General features: G+C 34.8%; 1 protein-coding gene across 1 annotated transcript in view; it reads right to left on the reverse strand.

The window, feature by feature from the left end:
* Positions 1–8151: 8151 nt before the first annotated feature.
* LOC150083267 (glycosylated lysosomal membrane protein A-like) overlaps positions 8152–23032 on the reverse strand; it is a 132088-nt gene continuing 117207 nt past the window's right edge. The window contains exon 6 of the mRNA XM_090377139.1: positions 8152–8433. Coding sequence (XP_090233265.1) covers positions 8250–8433 — 184 coding nt within the window. The 3' untranslated portion in view covers positions 8152–8249. The remainder of the gene's footprint in view (positions 8434–23032) is intronic.

A 23032-nucleotide genomic window follows, 5' to 3' on the forward strand; every position in this document is an offset into this window, starting at 1 on the left:
GATGTAGAATGTTCTATTTCCTACTTGATTGACAAAGGGGGTAACAATTGATGATGTTAAGTGTTTTGACCAATTTAACAATTTGAAGAAATTTTTTGAGGGTCAAATGAATAATAGAGACTTTAAAAACATGCTTATACATGAAAAGTGGGCCAAATATTTTAGTAATTCAAAAAATATTGAATTCCATTCAGAATTGTTGAAAATTGCCCAGTTTTATTTTGCAATTCCTCCTCACAATGCAAATGTAGAGAGAGAGTATTCTCTCTAATGCAAAGTCAGTGGACGAAAGAAAGGAATAGGTTAAATGTCAATTCTGTAAAAGGTATTTTGTGTTTGCGGTACAATTTCAAACATATGTCATGCGTTGATTTTTACACATGTTTGAGAGGCAATCCAGAGCTATTGAAAGAAATAATTTCTCAAGGCAAATGTGAATGTACTAATCCTAAACATCAGTAAATGTGGTTTTCATTGTCTTTATTTTATTATTTGCATAATATATTTGTCCTCTTTTCTGTCCTCTTTTATTCGCCCCAAAACATGTAAATGTCCTCTTTTTATGAGTGCAGAAGATGGTAACCCTAATCTAACATCCATGTAGGTCTAAGCCTTGAACAATATTTCTTTGTTGATATGAAAAGTCTAGTAGATTCTTTGTTTACTTCCCTGAATACTACTCATTTAGAATTTGCTGTTGGTCCCACTACACACAATTTAAAAACTGTCTGAGACCTCTGTAGTTTCCCCCTATGAAAGTTGAAGCTTTTTCCTTTACCCTTGACAGTAGTTGTCTTTAAATTCCACATTAGTACACTGTGACTGCTGCCACCCAGTGGGTCTTTTATCTGCAGATTTTTAATGCATGAGGAATCACTGCTGATTACTGGATCAAGAGTATTGCTTCCTCTTGTTGCCTCTCTTATGTAACATACTGCTGTAGAAAACAATCATCCAAGAAATCCACAAAAGTCTTGCTAGTGTGTGTGAGTGACCAACCCACAAATTCCAGTCAACACCTGGAAAGTTAAAATCCCCCATAATGAAACATTCTGATTTACTGGCCCACTCTATTTCCCTGTATAGCTATTTGGTGCACTCATTAGGCCTATAACACAGTTCTACTCTCAATTTTGTTTTCCCAGTGCTTATATCACACCAAACTGACTCAACATTGCACTTGTCACCCAAGTCAACTGGAAGCACTACTTAGTATTCTTCTTAACTAAGAGCATAACTTCTACACCTCTCCTGTCTGTCCTTCCCGTATACATTGTACTCCATACTCAAATTCAGCATCACTTATGTCTAAGTGATACATCTCTGCTATTCCCATAATGTCTGCATTCCACAACTTAATCAGTACTTCAGATTCATCAATTTTATTTACAATGCTCCTAGCATTGGTGTATGTGCAAGTATACCTGAATGTGTTCTTTCTGTTAGTTACCCTAACACAGCCCTTGTACTCATTTGTTCCATGATGACCTACAGCAGGACATGAAATCCCAGAACCTTGCTTTACAGACTGCTGCATGTACCAATAGTAGTAATGCAAGATGTCTGGGATTTAAATTAGTTATATCCCCCCCCAAGCTAGTAGTTTTCTAACCCACCTATCACTACCTCAATAGCATCAGCAAATATTCTTGCACCACTACTATTCAAGTGTATTCCATTCCTGTAAAAACAGTCGCAAGCACAGACCACTCTGAGAAAATTCTACCCCATGAGCCTTGCACATTCTCTCAAGGGCTGAACTGATTGACAAGGCTGTCACCATATACTTCCACATATCATGTCAGGGCAGAATTACAGAAACATTCAAATTCAATCTTAACTTGCGACTTTTTGCTAATGTTGCCCTGTCTTCCCCAATTTAATTAAGTAAGTCCTTAGATCTCTTACTTTTAATATCATTTGTGCCAACGCGTACAATATCAACTTTTGTGCCCGTAAAAGATATCTGCTCTACAATATCACCTACTTTTTCCACTGGCAGTCATACCCCGGTCCTATTCCACTTGCACAACATATTTCCATTTCCCTGAGACAATAGAGTTACTGACAATAACTAGCTCCTGTGAGACCATCGTATTTTCCCCGAAGATTACCACTGTGTTGTCTGATGCACAAGAATGAACTCTGGCATTGAGTTCATTAAGTAAACCACAGTACATACTGTATATATATGTTTCATCCATAAACAAATCAACAAGTTCTTGCGACTGAAGTGATCTTTTACGATGGTGATATTGCAAAGATAGATGTTAAGTGTTTATGTATTATTATTACTATTATTTACTGTATAAAAATTAACCTTAAAACAAAATTCTTTGAATTAGATCTAAATTTGATTTATTAAAACTTTTAATTCTACTAAAATTTTTAAAAAATTCCATAATAATAACCCTTAGTTACTGTCTTTGCAGTCACTGAAGAAGTGGTAAGAAAATACAACAAAACATTTGATCCCATTATGTACCTACTTCCAATTTGGAAATAAACATAATAATACCAACACAGGTTTTGAGTGCTTTATTATCTTAAAACGAAAAGGAGTTTACTTCGGAAAAGTGTGTTGACATTTGTGTGGATGATGCCTACATGATGGTGGGAAATGCACAACTTGCACCACAACGTACAAGTTATCACTGCATTATTCAGCAATGCTTTCACTGTGAAAAAGATTTTTAACACACTAAAAATAATATCAGATTAATTGTTTTACAGCTTCAAGGTTTTTCAGTACCCTCTGCAATGGAATGGAAAGTAGCTACAACAATATTCAAGGTACAGCAATCACCACTGTGCTTATATGTGAAAAGACTAATTTACTCTTACACGTGCTTGAATACTGGAGAAACTGTGTTGAAAATAAATAATTAGAGTATTATCTGGAACTGTGTGATTTTTTGATTAAAAAATAACAATAAAGAAATATTCTCCACCTGAGGTAGACTGTAGTATTCTAACAGTCCAAAATAAAATAATAAAACATCAATTTGAATTGCAGTGTGAATTTTACTGTTTCTCCAGTGTGGTCTTCAGTTTCAGTTGGCTTAAAAAATCATTAAGGTACTCTATGTTAGTGTATAAAAATGTGTCGCATACCAGTTCCTGTGTTAAATTTATGTAGTGTTTTTGTTTTATCTTCTCAAATTTCTATCGCTGAATGTTGGAAAGTAATACAGAAAATGACTTTTTTGCATTAAAAGATTGCTATTATGAAATGCATTTATTCTTATTATTTAATATAGTGTGGGTGAGTGGAGTGGGGGGATGCAGGAGGGGTAAAATAAAGTTCCCTTTGGTAGTGGTGCATCTGGGGTCCCACAAGAGTTTGTTGTGTTACTGAAAATATGGCATAACCAGAATGCTTATTAATAGCAAACAATAACATACCGTCTCACTAAAAAGTTGATTATCATGATGTTCAGAATAAAAGTGTTCTCAAAATGAGGTTTTCATTTATTGTTTAAAAAATATTTGCTACAGAGATTCTGCTGAAGTTTTGTTTCAATTGAGGGTTCTGCCACTTCAGGAAAGTTTGAGAATCACTCAAACTAAAGCATTAAACATGGATAAGATTAAGTTTTACTTCTACTTTACATTTAATTTTTGGAAGCATGATACTACCTGGGCATGTACATTTGTATCAATTTCTTGAATCCATCAATACCATTGTAACTGAGTCACTAAAAGAATCATAAAACTAAATTTTTCATAAAAGTAAACTGTTATTTAATATAACTGCATATTTAAAAATAAAATTACATAAAAGTGATAAAAAAATAAATTAAAATGCAATAAAACAATCAAAAAATAAATACAGATTCCACAGCCAAGGCATCCTTCATCAGCAGATTACACATTCTGATTGCAAGTAGGTAACATGGCAACAGGACTTCTTTCATAATCCCACTATAGTATCAAAGGTGTCTTTGTCAAGATGCTTACTAATAAACATCAAGCCTAAGAACAACAGATTCAATGAAGGATGCATGTCACATACATGATTACAGCTCAACCCCTTTCATCATTGCTATATGAAGACAATTACCACATTCTTAGGGTGACTCCGGTAGCCTTCTTCCCACACATGAATCACAATGACTGGTCAAACTCAGCTTCCCTGTGTTCTTTCATACTATTGTTACTATGGTAGTCTCACTAGCATACAGTGCCTCACACTGCAGGCATTGAATTTTGTGCACAGCTCAAGCTCCTTGACTCTTTCAGAAACTGGAGCCTTAACCTGTGAAACCATCAACAGAATTCCTATGAGAGCTGCACAAGCAGATGTGATTTCAAGCGCCTAGTGATATGTTCTGTTATGCCAGCATAAAAGGCACAAAGGCCATTATAAGAGGAACCCAGAAGTCCTAGTATTTATGTAATTTTATTTTTAAACATACAGTTATATCTAGAAATTACAAATGCTTTATTCATTATTAAATAAAAAAAGGCATAATATAAATATATAAATGAACATTTGTAAAATAATAAGAGAAGTTAACATCAATATAGTACGTAGAGCACTTCCACTCATTGACGTGGCAGTGTTCTATATATTATATTGACGTTAACTTCTCTTATTATTTTACAAATATTGATACCAACGTAGAATGTATTGAGCATTACAGCTCTGGTTCATACTATCAATAAATGAACATTGTATTTTTATTGTACTAAGTTAGTACAATAAAAATATAGTTTATGTCAATATTTTCAAACTATACAAGAAAATAGTTAGAGGTGTTTTAAAAGATATATACAGTAAACCCCCGCTATTCGCGGTATCTGTATTTGCGATCACTGATTTAATATAAAATGAAACCTAAAAAAATGTGAATTTTAAAGTGCCGTGAATATTTTCTGCCATAAAAAAACATGGGCGTGGCTAAAATTATCTTTCCCGGTCAAAACAGCGTTCAGTGGGTGGGGATGACAAAATCGCGAGTGTGGATGTTTCTCGCTAATCCTTGTTCAGTATGTGTTATGCGCTTGTCATGGAAGGTTTGGTTGTTTGCTTTTAATTTATATGCTTATATATTGAATAAATTTATCAATTTATAAATTGATATGCTTACAAAAGTAATAAATCTACCATTTTGCAGTGTAAAACAGACTTTTTCGAGTGTGTTAACGGAAGAAAGTGCCTTTATTGTCGACAAGTTCTTTTTTACCCGTACAAAAATATGGCTACGAATAATAAGGGAAATGTGAAAATATCAAGGAAGGTGATGACATTAGCGAGTAAAATTGAGTTATTAGACAAAATTTCTAATGGTGAAAGTGTCTCTTCGGTGGCAAAACATAAAATCAATGAGTCAACGGTACGATCAATCAAAAAAATTGGAAGAAAAAATCCGCCATAGTGTCCGTGAAAATGCGCTAATTGCTTCAAAAATTTGCTCTGTAACTCGTGATGTTAAATTAGAAAAAAATGGAAAAGGCTTTAAATCTGTGGATAGAAGACCGAACTCAAAATAAAATTCCGTTAAGTTCACTTATCATTCGTGAAAAGGCAAAACTCCTTTATCAACACTTTAGCGAAACTGGTGATAGCACTGGCGGGATAAGTTTTTTAGCTAGCAAAGGCGCTGGAATGAAAGATTTGTTTGAAATTTCTAATAAATATTACATTTAATATTAAATTGTTTCTTATTTTCATTTAGATGCCATATGCTTGCATTTCACTATGCACTGTCTATGTACAGTCATATTATGAAGGTACATATAATACATAGACAAAATTTTAGACTAGTTTTTCCTATATATTTCATACTTTGGAACAGAACCCCTTTATTACTATGGGAGCCATAACTCAGTATTTGCATTTTCAGTATTTGCGACATTTCTCAGGAATGTAACCACCACGAATAGCGGGGGTTTACTGTATATCTATATTATATAAATAAAGATATATTTCAAGTTATTAGCATTAGTTGAGGCATATGATGCAAGAAAGCAAGCTTATAACAGCATCAGCCAAAAAAAAAAAAAAACCCTTCCCATTTTGCCCATTCGGTCACTCCAAATGTTTGTCTAGATCAGCCTTAAATATATTTAAGCTATCAACTTCCACAACAACAGATGGAAGTCTGTTCCATGTGTTTTAAAAGATTTTATGACTTTAAACATTATTAATTTTCTAAACTGATAGTATATGCTCAACATTTTGTATTCACAAAATTTTCTTTGTGTTTCACTGTCATGGAAGAACAGCATTTTTTATGACTATCTACTTGTTTTGTGCAGACCATTTGTCTGATATAATTACGAACACTTCTTTTTGTTCTTGGTCTTGAATTCCAAATAGCTACCTTAATAAATTCTTCCCTCTATATTTTTTGACTTGACTAAAATTGTTTCTTCCAAAATTTTTTTTTGGCAATTTTGTAACATTTTATATAACTGAATACTGAAATTCCTATATGTTATGTTGTTATGGTAATAGGCATTTTGGTGCTCCAAAATAAATTATACACAAAATTTATTCTAAACTTAATTCTTGGTGTTATATTCCACACTGTCACCTTTTCTTTCCTCTATATATATATATATTTTTTTTTTTAGTAGGAAAAAAAATCCTTCAGTATAGATACCAACCTTAGAGGAGAACATTTCTAGTTATAATCTATTAGGCATTTTCTGTACTTCTATAATTTGAAATTGTCATTACAATCAAAGCAATATAAATTCTAATTGTTATTTTCTTGAAAAATATTAACAGTTTTAGTTGAACATACTTTCCTCAGTTAAAAAATATTCATTTTCCTGCCCTATCCTTTTTATTTTAATGAATGCTCATGACAAAAAAAACTTAAAATGGAGTAATATTTGTAAATTCTTTATAGAGTCAATGTTAATAATTTGATTAACACGAACTGCTGGCCATGATTAGCAACAACCAATGAGAGATAAATGTCTAGTAATATCAAAAATTTTGATCATTGTGCCACTGAACACTTCAGCAAGAATCACAGCAAAGGCATCTGAAGTTGTTTAGAGGACCAAGTATAGTTTGCCTATTTATTATCATAAACACATCAGTGATAAACATTTCAAGTGCCTTCATAAACAGCCAAATCAGAATTTTGTAATCATTTATACATATTAACAAGCTATTAATATTAATTTTTATGACAGTTACTTTAAAATTCAAATTTATTTTAAAAATAATTATCATCAATTAAACTGAAATTAGTGATTAATCAATTTAATTTTAATATCATATAAAAATAGAAACTCCTTGAGCATTACACAACAAGGATATATGAATGTAGGTGGATGTATATCCAAGTTATGTGCTGGATATTATTTAATGATTGTCAATGGTATTATAGTACAAGCAAACAGCAAATTCTAAAATATATTTGAACAGGTAGTGCTTATGCACAGGAAACATTGCTGTATTATAGCACAGATAATGTGGATGGGTGGGTGGGCTTGCTTCTCCCTCCCCCCTTTTTAATTGAAAATTCTGGAGCTTGAGGTTCCTGATAACACATAGCAATCGAATGAAGGTCAGATGACGGAGTTTGATTCTTCCTGCAGTAACTTCTAATTGTTTGCAAGAATGAAAAAATTAATATAGGACTGCCATCAGCATTTGTAGTACTATTTATAGTGTTATAAGCAGACAGTTATGAAAGCCAGTGCAGCCTTCTACAATAACTGGGTAATGATGAAGTAACTCTGTGTGGTGAAAGTAGATACAAGTAAAAATTAAAAATTGAACTAATCAACTGTTAAATGATTATATTAATATGTAGCACACTTGAAATTTTATGGTTCAACAGTGTCATTAGTTTAATTTAAATGCCTCATTTAAATAGCCATACTAATAATTTTCATAAGCATAATTTTAAGAATATTCTAAAAATGAACAGAACCTTAAAAAGCAATATGAACTATTGTAGTCAAGTTTAAATTCTATACTACATTCACGAATCTCCCTGAGCAAGTTATTTAGATGAAGACTAACTTTTTTACATCAATACTATTTAACACTGCTGAAAAACAGAAAACTGTTCATGTCAGTTCCTTTTATAAATGTGGATGAAAATAATTCTATAACACCTGATTATAGTTACAAATGTGAAAATTTAAAAAAATTTTTTACACATTGTCTTAATCATAAAGGATGTGTGCGAGTTTTGAGTGTATTTCAAAACTGATGCACAGTGAGGTATCACAAGTAAAACCACTCTGAAGAATGAACTGTTTTTTTTTAGGTATTATTAACACATGCTGTCTCGACTTAGCATCAAATCATCATTTTTTTTCCGCAGTTGTCTCCATGCTAAGTAAGTTCCACCTCCAATCATAAGAGCTACAGGTGCTCCAAGTCCAATGGTTGTGAGAATGAGCACAAGTAGTGATAATTTTTCCACGGGAGGATTACCAACACCAATCATTACAGACCTTAAAGACAAAGACAAAGACAAAAAAAAAAAAAAAAAAAGAAGCAAGCTTTTAGTGAAAAATATCACATTTTTAAGATAGAAATAAAAAAAATAATTAAAATCAATCTTCAATCCACTCAATTTTGCTGTTGCACAGGCTAGAAGTTTATTTAAATCTTATACAACTGAAATTATTTTTAAACATTGTGACTGAAATGAGGTTTAAATAAGATCTCTATATTAATATATCTTTTGTCTTGAATATTGCCTTTTTTGGTAATATTTACTGTAGTGGCATGACATTATTTACCAGCATTCCTTGCACATCAGCTGCGACCTGTGATTGCTCTGGTCAACTCACTGTTTCGCCATGAAAACCGTAAAGTCTTGCCAGCTTGTGGCGCAAATAAAAAAAATAGGTGGAAGATGGCTAGCAATTATATTTTTCACTAATATGATGAAATGCAATGCATACTTACTTGCTGCAGAGAAATTTGGTGTAGGAAGCAACAGTTACAGACTTAAAAAAATGCAAGTCATGAGAAGAAAAAAAAAACAAAGCAAGTATAAAACTAAGTCATGAGAAGTTAATTTTATATATTCAACTATTTTATTTCTTCAGCTTCGATTTTCTGTGCTTATAGCAGAGATGGTACAACTACCATAGTTCTTTACTGATGTCACTAGCTTAATATTTAATCAACACATGATTTCAGTCACTGCTCTTGGTTACCTTACCATGATATAAAAGTTCAATCTTTTCAGTGTTAAACAGAAAATACTTTACTTCAGCAATTATAACATCCAGCACTCCTAAGAAACACACAAGCTTATTTCAAAAACATTTATGATTCAGTCACTGCTCTTGATCGCCCTACCATTATACAAATTTCAATCTTTTTTTAGTTTTAATTTACTCTTTAATTACTGAAAATAATTTAGTTTATTTAAAATGTATATACATGTGTTTTTTTTTGTGTAAATTCATTCATTTCACTTTGGCTCAAAAAAACTTGTTCTTATATTTTAGTTAAAGTTAATGATATTTAAAACATTTATAAATATATATAATGATATTTAAACATTTATACTACTTTGTGGCATATAACTGATGAGTTCATCATACATCAACTGTTTTGAAGTTCAAGACATATGGTCTCTACTTGTATCTCATTGGTCTGTTATAACTGTGATTCACAAGGAAGGCAGCCTTTACTAATTTATCGATAGGGGGTGCAGTGTTTTGGCTTTTACTTAGACTTATTAGCAATGCGAGTTAATTTTTAATAAAATTTAAGTTCTTCTGTTAACTTTGTTTTTTAAATTGAGAAAGGGTATCTGCTCTGGGTTGGATTATGTGCTGTATTGCAAATGAAGCACCTGCAAAATAAAGTCTGCTTTTTTCATTGCTAAATTATGGCAAACTACTCTGAGGGTTTGCCCACATTCATTAAAGAAAATGAGAAATTTACAGAACTTTTTTAAAAAAAATCGATTTTAACATAGCTTTACTAGTTTTTGTGAAAAGAAAAAGATGGAGAAAAACATTATTACAAAAAGATGTTACATTATTATAAAAAGATGCAGAAATATTGTAATGGCGGTAAGATAAAGTAGTCAAATTGAATCAAAAAGACAGATTCTCCATTTTAAATGTGTAAAGTTGGCAGATATGTAAATAAAACCAGAAATAGGCACCATAAATTCAAATTATGTGGGATGAGATTTATACTAGACTGTGGAATTTTTCTTTAGCTGGCATTTGTTAATTGTTGGAATATGTTAACTCTGTGGGTAGACAAGGCTGCAACCTGGGGAAATTCAAAGGCAAGCTGGATAGTTACTTGAAGGAAACATATAGGTAGTTTGTCTATTTTCTTTTTATACTACTTTGTATGTTTCATTTATTTATATTATAAAGGAAATTCAAATGAAAACTGCAAAAGCTAAATATGTATTTCACAAACTGGGAAACATGCATGCCAACCATCGATGTAATCCCCACTGTTTTACACACTTCTTCCAATACCTGGATTCCTTGAGAAAAGAAGTTCTGTGGTTGGAGTTGAAGCCATTTGTGCACTGGTGTCTTGATGTCTTCATTTGATGGGAAGTGATGTCATCTTAGTGTATCTTTTAGTGGCCAAAAAAGATAATCACATGAAGCTAAGTTTGGTGAACATGGAGAATGGAGTAATAACTCCAAATTAATCTCCTCTGTCTGATCTACCGTAGAATGGGCAGTATGAGGATGGGCATTATCGTGCTGCATGTACACAACAGAGGACATCAAAATACAATATCTGTCATTCGTCAATGCTTTTGCATTCTCTTGATAATTTTTCAGAATTACTCCTTTATAATCCTGGAATACAGTAACAATTTCCTGGCTGATGCTTGGATACAGACTTTCTTAGGTAGAGATGAGCCTGTATGGCACTACTCTCAACTTGCACATTTGCTTTCTGGTGCGTAACAGTACAGTTAGGATTCATCTCTGGTCACTGTGTTCTGAGGAGGCATCTCCTTCTGCTTATACTGTCCAAGAAGCATACAAATTGTTGTTCCTTCAGTTCCGATTTTATATGCTGAGTAATCTAATCAAGCACACACTTTTCAAAAACAAAACTCCTCACTAATGACTGCATCTGCTGAACCAATGCCAGAATGGTGTGGCAATTTCTACAATAGAAATGCGACAGTTTCCTCTTATGAATTCTTGTACTGTCACTATGACTGCTGTATCATGATATGATATGCTTGCCCTGATTAAAGAGAATCCTCAACACATTTAAATGCACTGCCTTTTCTTGAGTAAAGGGCATATAAGGTTTTTAGGAAATTTACAACTTTGAATTCTTATGTTATTTTTTCCTTCTCTAACTGCTTCTCTAACATTTAGGGTGATCACAACTAAGGTTATTTTTGACTTTGTGATGAAAGAACAAGTTTGGTAGAAAGTTATTTTCAGGCATAATCTTGGATTTACCCGTGTTTATTTTTAAGCTTTTTGCTTGAGCAACCACATACTTAGATTTAATTCAACAAGAGAAGAAATGATTTTTCCCTATCCTCTTGAAAATCATGTTTTAATATTAGTAGTATTACTAATATTAAAACATGATTTTCAAGAGGATAGGGAAAAATCAAATTTAATATTGATAAATGATGCAAGTTCAGCTGGATATCAGATGAATCAGTTCATCTGACATCCATTTAGGTTTAAGCCTCGAACAGTTTTTTTTAGGTGGTATGAAAAGCCTAGTAGCTTCTACGAGTACTTCCCTGAATGATGCCCATTTAGAATTTGCTGTTGGTAACATCATTGATTGGGCTCATTGCACAGGATTTAAAAACTGTCTGAGACCACTGTAATCACTTATAAAAGCTTTACCCTTGACAGTAGTTGTCTTTAAGCAAATTACATCAGTACACTATGATCACTGCCACCCAGTGAGTCTTTTACTTGCAGATTTGATTTTGCTGCTAATAATCAGATCAAAAGTATTGCTTCCTCTTGTTGCTTCTCTATCAGGCTGCTGTAGAAAATAGTCATCTAATAAATCCACAGAAGTCTTGCTAAGTGTGTGCACGTGTGACCAACCCACAAGTTCAAGTCAATATTTGGAAAGTTAAAATCCCCCATTATAAGGCATTCTGATTTAATGGTGCACTATTTCTCTATACAGCTCGTTTTTTAATAGTCATTAGGCCTATAACACACTCCTGTTGTCATTTTCATTTTCTCAGTCCTTATGTCACACCAAACTGACTTAACATTTCATTGGCCACCCAAGTCAACTGGATGCACTGCCCTTTCTTGACAAGATTTCTTTCATTCCATGCTGTGATTATATCAAAAGCAAAGAGCAGAATCTTGCAGGCAAAAATCACAAGCGTCAAAAGAAAGGAGTGAGACCCCAAGGGCTGGAGATACAGAACTGTGGTTGAATTTGTCCAAAAGAGATTATTGCATTATTCTGCTCACAATCTCCAGAGCCAGCAGAATGGTTTTCACAAGAGCACTGCAGGTAATTTGTGGAAAACCACCCATTAAACATGAAGTTATGTTACAGACCAACAGAGGGGGAAATAACCAGAATTAGGACCAAGCTTACTTAGCTTTGGCAATAGGCCTGGAGCAATAACATACTTGAAAGAGCAACCGTTCGAAGTCTGCCCATGGTCCAGGAGTTTCAAAAACAGCATCTAATGTGGTTTACATGGGACTTTTTTCCATTTACCTTATCTCTGGACATGGTAGCTTGAATGCCAAACTATCTGAACCAAGTCTGTCACCAATACCTAACTGCAAGTGTATATCAATGGAGACATCCTTTATGACTGCCCTACTACAAAGACATTATAGCAAGTCTTGAAAACCAAACAAGAATTGTGACAAGAGGGAATTCCCCTTCCTTGCTTTCTTTGAATTCACCAGTAAGGCTTTACGCAGAAAAATTAGAATTCAACTACCAGACTGATCTTCATTGACTCATCATCTGGACTTGACTTTCCACTGGCCAAGACATAACTACTAGACTGATTAACTTCATTTGACTAGGGTGAGATCATTGCAAATCCAGTATTCTGCTGGGTGGGGTCTGCTTCTACTTGATGTAGAATTTCTGCTAGTTCTGACATGGCTTGGCTATACTAAACCCCTGGAGCGAATGGACCCCACTGTGCTTCCTGTTCTTTCAACTTTACTTCTCAAGTGTTTCATTCATCCATCCTCCTCCCCAGACTTTCCTTCCATAAACTTCTAGATGTCCTACAGTCACAGTTTATGAAGCTCATTGGCTCTCAAAAACACAACTTCTCCATGTCAAGAATATTTTAACAACATAGAACTTGATTAGTGCCACCATCTATCCAGCAATCCTCCATGGTAGTGAAATCCGGGCCTCCACAGCTCCCACAGATGTTAACACTACATAACAGACATATTCATACCTAAACAACTTTTCATCATTCTGGAGTCCAAATGCAATTCCAAAACATTTGTCGTGGATAAAAAAACACTGCAAAATGCCTCTTTGGTCTGTTCATACTCCAATCCTGGAATTGTAGCCCCTGGCCTGACTGACTCTTAAAAACTTTTCTGTATTTTATGTTATGCCATCACATTATTGTATAATTTTTAACCTTTTTACTTTATTTGCCTATAATCTATTAACATATCTTTCAACTTTAATCCCTTGCCTCCCTGTCTGCAAAGAATTTTATGTACAACAGCACCGTTCATTTTCTCTCTTGTTATACAATAAAGAGTATATATTTATTTGTTTATTTATTTAAGGATTATTGCTTCCGTAAAGGCGACTACGATGGACTGAGACAGTATTTAAATTCTATACAGTGGGACCAACTGATGATGTTACCAACAGCAAATTCAAAATGGGAAGCATTCAAAGAACTTATCTTGGAAGCTACTAGGCTTTACATACCAACTAAGAAATATTGTTCAAGGTTTATTAGGCCAAAATGGATGTCAGATGAACTAATGAGGCATATGGCAGAGAAGAAAAATGCATGGGATACTTACAAATTAACACATGACACAGAAGCCTATGATAGATACAAGTTGATATGCAACCAAGTTACAAAGGAGGTTAGGCAGGCAAAGGCAGATTACGAGAAATCCGTGGCAAGGGATGCAAAGAAAAACAGCAAAGAGTTCTTTACTTATGTAAACTCTAGAAGGAAGGGGATGAATCAGATTGGTCCACTTGATATTGATGGGTCAACTGTTGATAATCCTGCTCAGGTAGCTAACAAACTAAATGAATATTTTGCATCGACATTCACACATGAGGAGTTATTCAGCAAGGGGAATGCCAGAGGTGTATTCAACTCTAGCAGTAAGCTACAGAATCTTGAAATAACTGGGAGTAAAGTGGAGGAGAAACTGTTGAAGATAAACACAAGAAAGGCACCCGGGGTGGATGGGATCTATCCAGTTATATTAAAGGAGGCAGCAAAGGAAGTAAGCAAACCCTTAGCCATAATTATGAGAGCTTCCTTGGACTCAGGGGAGGTACCCATAGACTGGAAATGTGCAAATGTGACCCCAATTCACAAAGGAGGATCAAAGGCTGACACAAGTAATTATAGACCTGTGAGCTTAACTTCTGTTCCAGGAAAATTAATGGAGGCACTGGTTAAAGAAGCACTGTAGGATCATTTAGACAAGACTTCAGTTATAGCTCAGACACAGCATGGTTTTGTTAAGGGGAAGTCTTGCCTGACCAACTTGATTGGATATTATGATGCAGTCACAAAAGAACTGGATGCAGGGAATAGCTTTGATATTATATACTTGGATCTTAGAAAGGCTTTTGATACTGTTGCACATGGAAGACTGCTACACAAATTGGAGCAGTGTGACATTGGAGGCAAATTGCTGCTATGGATAAAGGGGTGGTTGAGGGGGAGAAGACAGAGAGTGGTAATCAATGGACACTGCTCATCGTGGACTAATGTTATTAGTGGAGTCCCTCAGGGCTCAGTGTTGGGTCCATTATTGTTTTCTGTATTTATAAATGATATTGATGATGGTATATCAAGCTTAATGTCCAAGTTTGCAGATGATACAAAGGTTGGCAGGGTTGTCAAGGACACTACTGACACTATGCTGCTGCAACAGGATCTGGAAAGGTTGAGCAGATGGGCTGAGAGGTGGCAAATGAAGTTTAACATTGACAAATGTAAAGTACTACACATGGGAAACAGCAACCCCAGAGCAACGTATCAAATCTGTGGTACTACACTGACACTGGTAGAGAATGAAAGGGACTTGGGGGTGGTTGTGCAGGCAGATATGAAGTTCTCTGAGCAGTGCAGACGGGCTGCAAGAGTAGCTCATGGAGTATTGTCAATGATATACAGGAATTTTTCCAGCAGGGATAAGGAGGTGATTATTCCATTGTATAAGGCAATGGTCAGGCCATACCTAGAGTACTGTATACAGGTCTGGAGGTCTCATTTCAAGAAGGATGTAGAGCTGCTGGAACGAGTACAGAGAAGGGCAACAAGATTAGTGAATGGAACAAAGGGGTGCTCTTACGAAGAAAGGCTTAAGTTTTGCAAATTACAGTGTCTGGAGACTAGGCACCAGCGAGGTGATCTGATAGAGGTGTATAAAGCCTTGAATGGTTTAAGCATGCTCAATGCTGATGGGATTCTTCCTCTAGCTCAGAAAAATCACCTGAGAGGGCTGGTTTGGTTTTGGTTTGGTAGTTGTTGGCGCATCGGCTTCTGTGGCCATAGTGCACCTCCCAAGGTTTTTGCAGTACTTTGATCCAAGCCCGAGGCGGGAATCGAACCCGCGACCTTTGGGTTGCTAGGCAGGCACTTTACCCACCTGGCTAGCCCGGTCGGCCCTGAGAGGGCATAAATTCAAATTGAGGAAAGACAGATGTAGGATAGACGTGAGGAAATTTGCCTTTAGCCAGCGGGTGGTTGGTTGGTGGAATAGACTTCCATCCCTTGTGGTGGAGGTTGATAGCCTAAATAAGTTTAAGGCTCAGCTGGACAGGTATTTGGAACGAACAGAGGGGTGAAGTGGAAGTGGTTTTTTTTTTTTTTTTTTTTTTTGGCTGATGCTGCATAAGCTTGCTTTCTTGCATCAAATGCCTCTACTAATGCTAATGCTATTTATAGGGCCAGAGGATAACTGTTTTACATTTTTTTATTCATTTGTATTGCACCCTCTATACTAATTAAAGTTTTAAGCACTATAATGGCTCTTAGTGTCTTAATCATTCTTATTGAAAGTGCAACCATTATAAATTATAACTAATTGGAAAAATGAAGTATGTGGTGTAATCAACTAAAGATTAATAATTACAATTAATACTTCAGGCCATGTGGAAATTTCTGGTGCAAACTGCAACAGGATTATGCTTGTGATATGCTACGGCTATGTGCAATCATGCAGTAATTAAACAGCCTGAACGACAATATGTGCAATCATGCAGTAATTAAACAGCCTGAACGACAGTAATTAAACAGCCTGAACGACAGTAATTAAACAGCCTGAACTTTGCACAAAGTGGTGTAGCTGCAGCTGGAATAAGGTCTCTAAAAACATGCAAACATAAAAGCAAATGTTGACCTTCAATGTCAAGCAGAAAATTATATTTTTCTCGCTTTGTCATTTCCTTTGTTTTTTTCCAATTTAATTATATCACAACTACAAGAAGCAATAGTATGTCACAAGCTTAATCCCATTGCAGTTTGCAGCAAAATTGTCATGTGGTTAGAAGCATTAGCTGTAAGTTATTAGGTGTATTAGCATATATGCATAAAGTGCCTATTGTCTTCACCATGTCTGTCTGACTATATGTAATAACTCAACTCTCAACCAATGAATTTTCATAAAATTTTATATTTGACTTTAAGAGAGATTTGTCAAGTCATCCCAAATTTCACTAAAATCAGAAAATTAAGAAAAATTCTTCGATTTTAGATGTGATGCACACAGCATAAGGAACTGTTCCGACAAAGCAGACCTTTATTGTATGCTTCCTGATGGCATCTCAATAGCAGATGATCATATATTAAAAATGGCTGCAAACTGCTCAGAATAATGTTAGTTTCGACAATTATGTTGAGTGTGACATTACAAACTGTCTCCTAACCTTTGCTGCTAGAAGAAATAGAGTGAGAGATATGTGCAGTAAAGTGAAAATAATCACTTTTGTCTACTCTCCTGGTGTCAAATGTTTTTCCTCAAAACGGTGAGATGATAAATAGCCTTCCACCCTAAGAAACATATATTTTTACAGGTTCAATTAACTGTGCCCTCCCCTTTCTGAAGTTCCAGAAAAGAGTATTTATAAAATCTACAAAAAACCAAACAATGTTTTCTTAACACTGTTCTATTCAGTTGGGCACTGGGGTTCCCCAATTGGCAGATACAGGTCCAGACACACCTAGTTTCTGTAATCAACGAATATGCATTTAAGAAAAGTTTTGTAATAAAAAAATAATCATTTATACAATTTGTATTTTATAAAACAGTTGTTTCATCTCAAACTTTTGTACACATGCAAATTTTCACATATTAGTTTTGACCATTTCTGTTAACTAACAACCTAGGTGTCTGCCAACTTCTACTCTAAAGCAGTATTATAGAAAACATTACCACAAACGATTTTCATATTTACAATGCTGCATGCAAAGATTAAGAAACATTGTTTTTAACTCATCATTGCTTAACAATAACTTAACTCAAACATAAAAGAAATGTTTGTTTTTTTTATTTTAATTTCTATATTCTAGATTGAAAGTCAAGTTTTAGTTTCTCCCAATTAAAATTTGCAATTTTTTAAAATATTCTAAATAGAGTTGTTCACCAAAGTTTTATTTGGCATTAAATTTCTGTATAATAAGCAAACTTATGTTTGCTTATTATAATAAGCAAACTTTAATAAGCAAACTGATGACTCTGGTGGAAGAATAATTAAAGTTTTTCTCCTACCTTGTATTTGTAATCTTCAGTATCCATCAAGAAATCTCCAAAAGCTTTATTATGAAAATAAATATTGAGAACTTCTTTAAACATTGCAACTATTTACTCCAATTCTTCAGCTTGTGTATTTCACAGCTTTATAAAATGGTCAACAAGTGTTCCAAACCATTGGCATAGGCTTCCCGTTCACACACATTTCTTTGAAGTTGTGCTTCACCTCTCATGTACACGTGTAAATCATTTGTTACACTTTTTCATAATCTTAAAGTTTTTTCCTATTTTGTTAAAATTACCATTCAACCACGTCAAAGTATAAGAATGATTTTAGCAAAGGTAGTGACAGTGAAGTTAAGAGGGAAGAAGTCTGCAAAATTACACTTGAAATGGAGTGTCCTGTAACAATTGTAAATAGGATTATACAGGACAAAGATTGCATCACTGAAAGCACTGAACAAAACAATTATTTAAAAAAAAGAGGTAGGATCCACTTTCAAAAATGGAATAAATTTTCCATTTCTGAAATTGGACCCCCACCCAAGAAAAGGCAAATTCTTTGTACAATTTAAAGGAGAAGTGGAACATCAGGGAGGCCACTTTCAAGACTAGCACCAGATGGTTTCAGCTTTTTGGGAAGCATGCAATTCTGCATAATACAAGGGGGAGGTATCAAAAAGTTTGTACCCTTACCTAGAAATAATAGCCCTAGAAAGGTGAAACTTCACAGGAACATTAATCCTTTTCTATGTACTCTCCATCTATAGTAACACATTTCTCCCATCTGTGGATCAGTTCCTGATGATGGAATATATGCTCCAGGTCCTGATGGTATTTCTACACTTGTTCTTAAAACCTGTGCTGCTGAACTTACTCCTGTTCTTTGCCGACTTTTTTTCTCTTTCTTATTCCAAAGGCGCTTTACCTTCTGCTCGGAAATTTGCTCATATCCAGCCAGTTCCTAAAAAGGGTGACAAATCCCTCCCATCCAATTATCGTCCCATTGCAATTACTTCTACTCCTAAAATAATGGAGACTTCAATTAACTGCCAACTCTTAAACTATCTAGAAACCTTCTGTCTGATAGACGATCGCCAGTGCGAATTCCATCAGTGTCACCCACTGATGATATTCTGGCTTATGTTACCCACTTATGGACAAATTCAATGGAAAAGTCTGGTGAAACACAAGCAGTGGTTTTTGACACCTCAAATGTTTTCGATCAGGTTTGGCATAAAGGTCTTCTAAACAAGCTTCCATCTTATGGTTTGCCAACTGTTTTTTTGTAATTGGTTATCTGGTTTTCTCTGAGGGTGATGGTAGATGGCTCTCTGTCTTCTAACTTGTCCACTAATGCTAGTGTCCGCAAAGGTTCAGTTCTTTCCCCCACTCTTTCCCTCTTGTATATTAATGAACTGCTTCCATTGACTGGAAATCCTATCCATAGTTTTGCTGATGATAGCACATTGTATTCCACTTTCCAGTTTGAGACACCTTGCCCTGCTCGATCAGCTTCAACTTCTCGAATATCTGCTACCAATTCCTTAAATGCTGATCTCCAGGTAATTCTTCAGTGGGACAAAGACAATTTAGTTGATTTCAATCCTTCTAAAACTCAGTCTTGTGTTATATCTAACAAAAAAGGATTCTCTGCTCCTATGCTTATCTTTCGTGATACTCCGATTTCTAAGCAATGTGATATATCTCTTTTGGGGATTACCCTGACTTCTAATCACTCTTGGCACAAGCACATTACAAATATTGCTTCCTCTGCGTCTAAAAAACTTGGTTTTCTCTTTTGCTCTCGGCATTACTTTTCTTCCAAACAGCTGTTCACTCTGTACAAATCACAAATCCGCCCTACCATGGAATGTTCTTCCCACATCTGAGGCGGTGCTCCCCAAACCTCTCTCCGGCTTCTAGATTCAATTCAGAAGAGGGCAGTTAGGTTAATTAATGACCCATCTTTAATAGAGTATCTCCACTCTCTGTCTCACTGACGTACTGTTTCTGCTGTATGCCTTTTGTACAGATACTTCCACGGGCACTGTTCTTCTGAATTGGCTTCTATAATTCCTGCTCTCTTTTTCAAAACAGTCCAAACACGTGCCGCCACCAGCCAACATCCATTTAGTGTCCAACTTCAAACTGACAGAACCAACTTTTCATTTACCTCATTTATTCACTCAGCTGTCGTTTTCTGGAACAACCTTCCTTCATACGTATTTCCTGAAAATTAAAGTCTATAGAAGTTAGAGTCTAATGTCAACAAATATCTTCTTTTGGCTTCTCAACCTCCAACCCAAGCACGGTACTAAATACTATAGGTTCTAATATCGATGGAGAAAGGTTCTAATTGATGGAGAAAGAATCGAGCAGGTTGATCATTTTAGTTATCTAGGGTAGGTTTTTACATGGGACATTTCATGTCAAACAGAGATTCAAACCAAAATTGCAATGGCAAAACAATCTTGCAAGAATAAACTGTCATTGATAACACAGAAGATGTCTAAGTACTATAAGTTCTCATACCTCTCGTGTTTGGGATTTCTTAAGGGGGGGGGGGGAAACCCTCACTGCTGCAACCAGTGGATCAAGGTGCCATGTGATGTTCAAAGTTTACTACTTTCATATTAAGTTTTCACAAGCAATCAAGGCTGTTGATACTGGAATTACCCTCCATAAATTTTGAAAGAGTTATAATATCCTTGATGCAATAAAAAATTGTTGCAGCTGCATGCAATGAAATAAAGTTGACAATTATGAATGGCATTTGGAAGAATTCTGCCCCAAATTGGTTTACGACCCCAAGGGATTGTCTGATGTAGAAGAGGCAACTCACACGTGTGTGTGTGTGTGTGTGTGTGTGTGTGTGTGTGTGTGTGTGTGTGTGTGTGTGTGTGTGTGTGTGTGTGTGTGTGTGCAGTGCAGTGCAGTTGGCACAACACCTGCTGCCTAAGGTGGAGGAAGAGGATATTACCGAACTTTTTAAAAGTCACAATAAGGATTTTCTAATGAAGATTTGATTGAATCTGAGGCCTGCAGGAAAGCAGAGGAAGAAAATCAGGCGGAAGAACCACCTGCCAAAGTAAAAAAAAAATTACAGTGAAGCGACTAGCCAAGGCATTTCAACTCACAGACACTGCTTTGTTTAAAACTGAAATCAATGGACCCTAAACACTGAGAAGTCAGCATAGATACAGCAACTGAAAAGTTTGGTCGCTGTATCTATGCTGACTTATCCAGTTACATGGCAATCTATAATGAGAAAAAGAGGGTGACCGTGCAATCTACTCAATATTAGCATTAACATTAGTTGAGGCATATGATGCAAGAAGCACGCTTATATAACATCAGCAAAAAAAAAAAAAAAAAATCCTTCCCATTTCACCCATCCGATCTCTTCAAATGTTTGTCTAGTTCAGCCTTATATTTACTTAAGTTATCAACTTCCACAACAACAGATGGAAGTCTGTTCCAGCAATCAACTATCCGCTGGCTAAAGGCAAACTTCCGCACATCTATTCTACAACTGTCTTTCATCAATTTGAATCTTTTATGAATATATGTTTCTTGAGAAAGGCCACAAACAAAGTTAAGAGGAGAATCTTTTGACTGGCTAAACATGTGCAATGTAAACTGCAATATTTCTCTACCCATACATGTATGTATCATATGAGCAGATTGCTAAAATAATTAATTCGTAAACAATATGTTTATAAGATTCAATTTAGGTAAAAAAAAACAAACAACATATGAGTTTTCAAGAATATAACCCTTACTTATCTCGAGGAGTGACTGTATACACATTCATATAAAAACATAATCCACCACATAATTCCATAAACCAGTAACCAAAATAAATCTTCCTAAACAGTAAATGAGGTTAAACAAGCTTACCGAACTAGATTCTACACCAGTATTGACATTTCAGCTAGCTTTAAATCTAAAATTCTCACTATAAAAACAGCTGTTTACAGCTATATATTAACTCATTTATACTTTTATTTACTTTATTTATTAACAAGATGCCAATGCTGCCAACAGACTGGTGGTGAAAACAATAAATAATGTATTATCATGGTTGGCAACTAACAAAACTGATATCATGATGTGAGTGAGTGAACATTTATGAAAAATGCAAGTTATGTAATAGTAAGTAAAGCATATTCAAGGATATTAAAGCACTAAGTGATTAGCACAAGTGTTAGACAATTGTTGTACAATTCTAAGAATAATCAAACATAAGTAAATAACTAAACAGTTAACAAAAAAAATTATAGTGTTTTTTTTTTTTTTTTTTTTTTTGCTTGTAACAGGCCTGACATGGATAAAAGTTCAAATGTGAATGTCAATAATATTAACATTGAAATGTAGAGACTGCAGGAAAATATTCAAAGTAATTTTCCTACAGTCTTTAAAAGAAAAGGTTGCGAGAAGGTAGGTGCACTCTAAATATAATAAATATAAAATAGATGATAAATAAGTGAACTGACTATTATCTGAATATTAACAGCTGATAGAGGAAAGTCAGATTACAATTTCTTTAAGAATATTACTGGTACACAGTACTGGATTCCATAAAATTTTACAAGAGAAGCAGACAATAAGAGTCTACTAACTGTATGGATATAGAAAGCTATTGGTAACCAATGGTTTGCTGGAAATTCCTGAGGAAAAATGCTAAAAGAAGTGTTGTTGTGTCTGGTAAAATAAAACAAAAAGTTAATTTTAAAAAAATCAGATTTATGTTTGGAGAACAATTTTTATGACTATAATAGTTTCTCTACCACTTGATAAAATATAATGAGAAAGTATAAATCAAGCCTTAGTGGTAGATGTTATTTGTTAAATAATATTAGCACTAATCAAGGAGGCACAAAAATTAATGTTAAGAATTAACCCTTTTACAAGTGAGTTCCTGGATGCAATGTGGGCTCATGCAGTAAGTTTTCAGAATGTGCATGGGCACACACCAGTGAATGTTTGGAACTGAAGTTGAGTACAGTTTCTATGGCAGTGTACAGGGTGAGATTCTTGGTGGAATTCTGGTTTTGTAGAATGAACACTTTGTACATAGAAGCTATTAAGTATTAATTTCTTATTAATGCATCACATGATTCAGCTTCATTAACTTGTACATCAG

The sequence above is a fragment of the Mastigoproctus giganteus genome, chromosome 7 (assembly GCF_048544385.1).
Source record: "Mastigoproctus giganteus isolate SK-2022 chromosome 7, ASM4854438v1, whole genome shotgun sequence".
Taxonomy (NCBI): Eukaryota; Metazoa; Arthropoda; class Arachnida; order Uropygi; family Thelyphonidae; genus Mastigoproctus; species Mastigoproctus giganteus.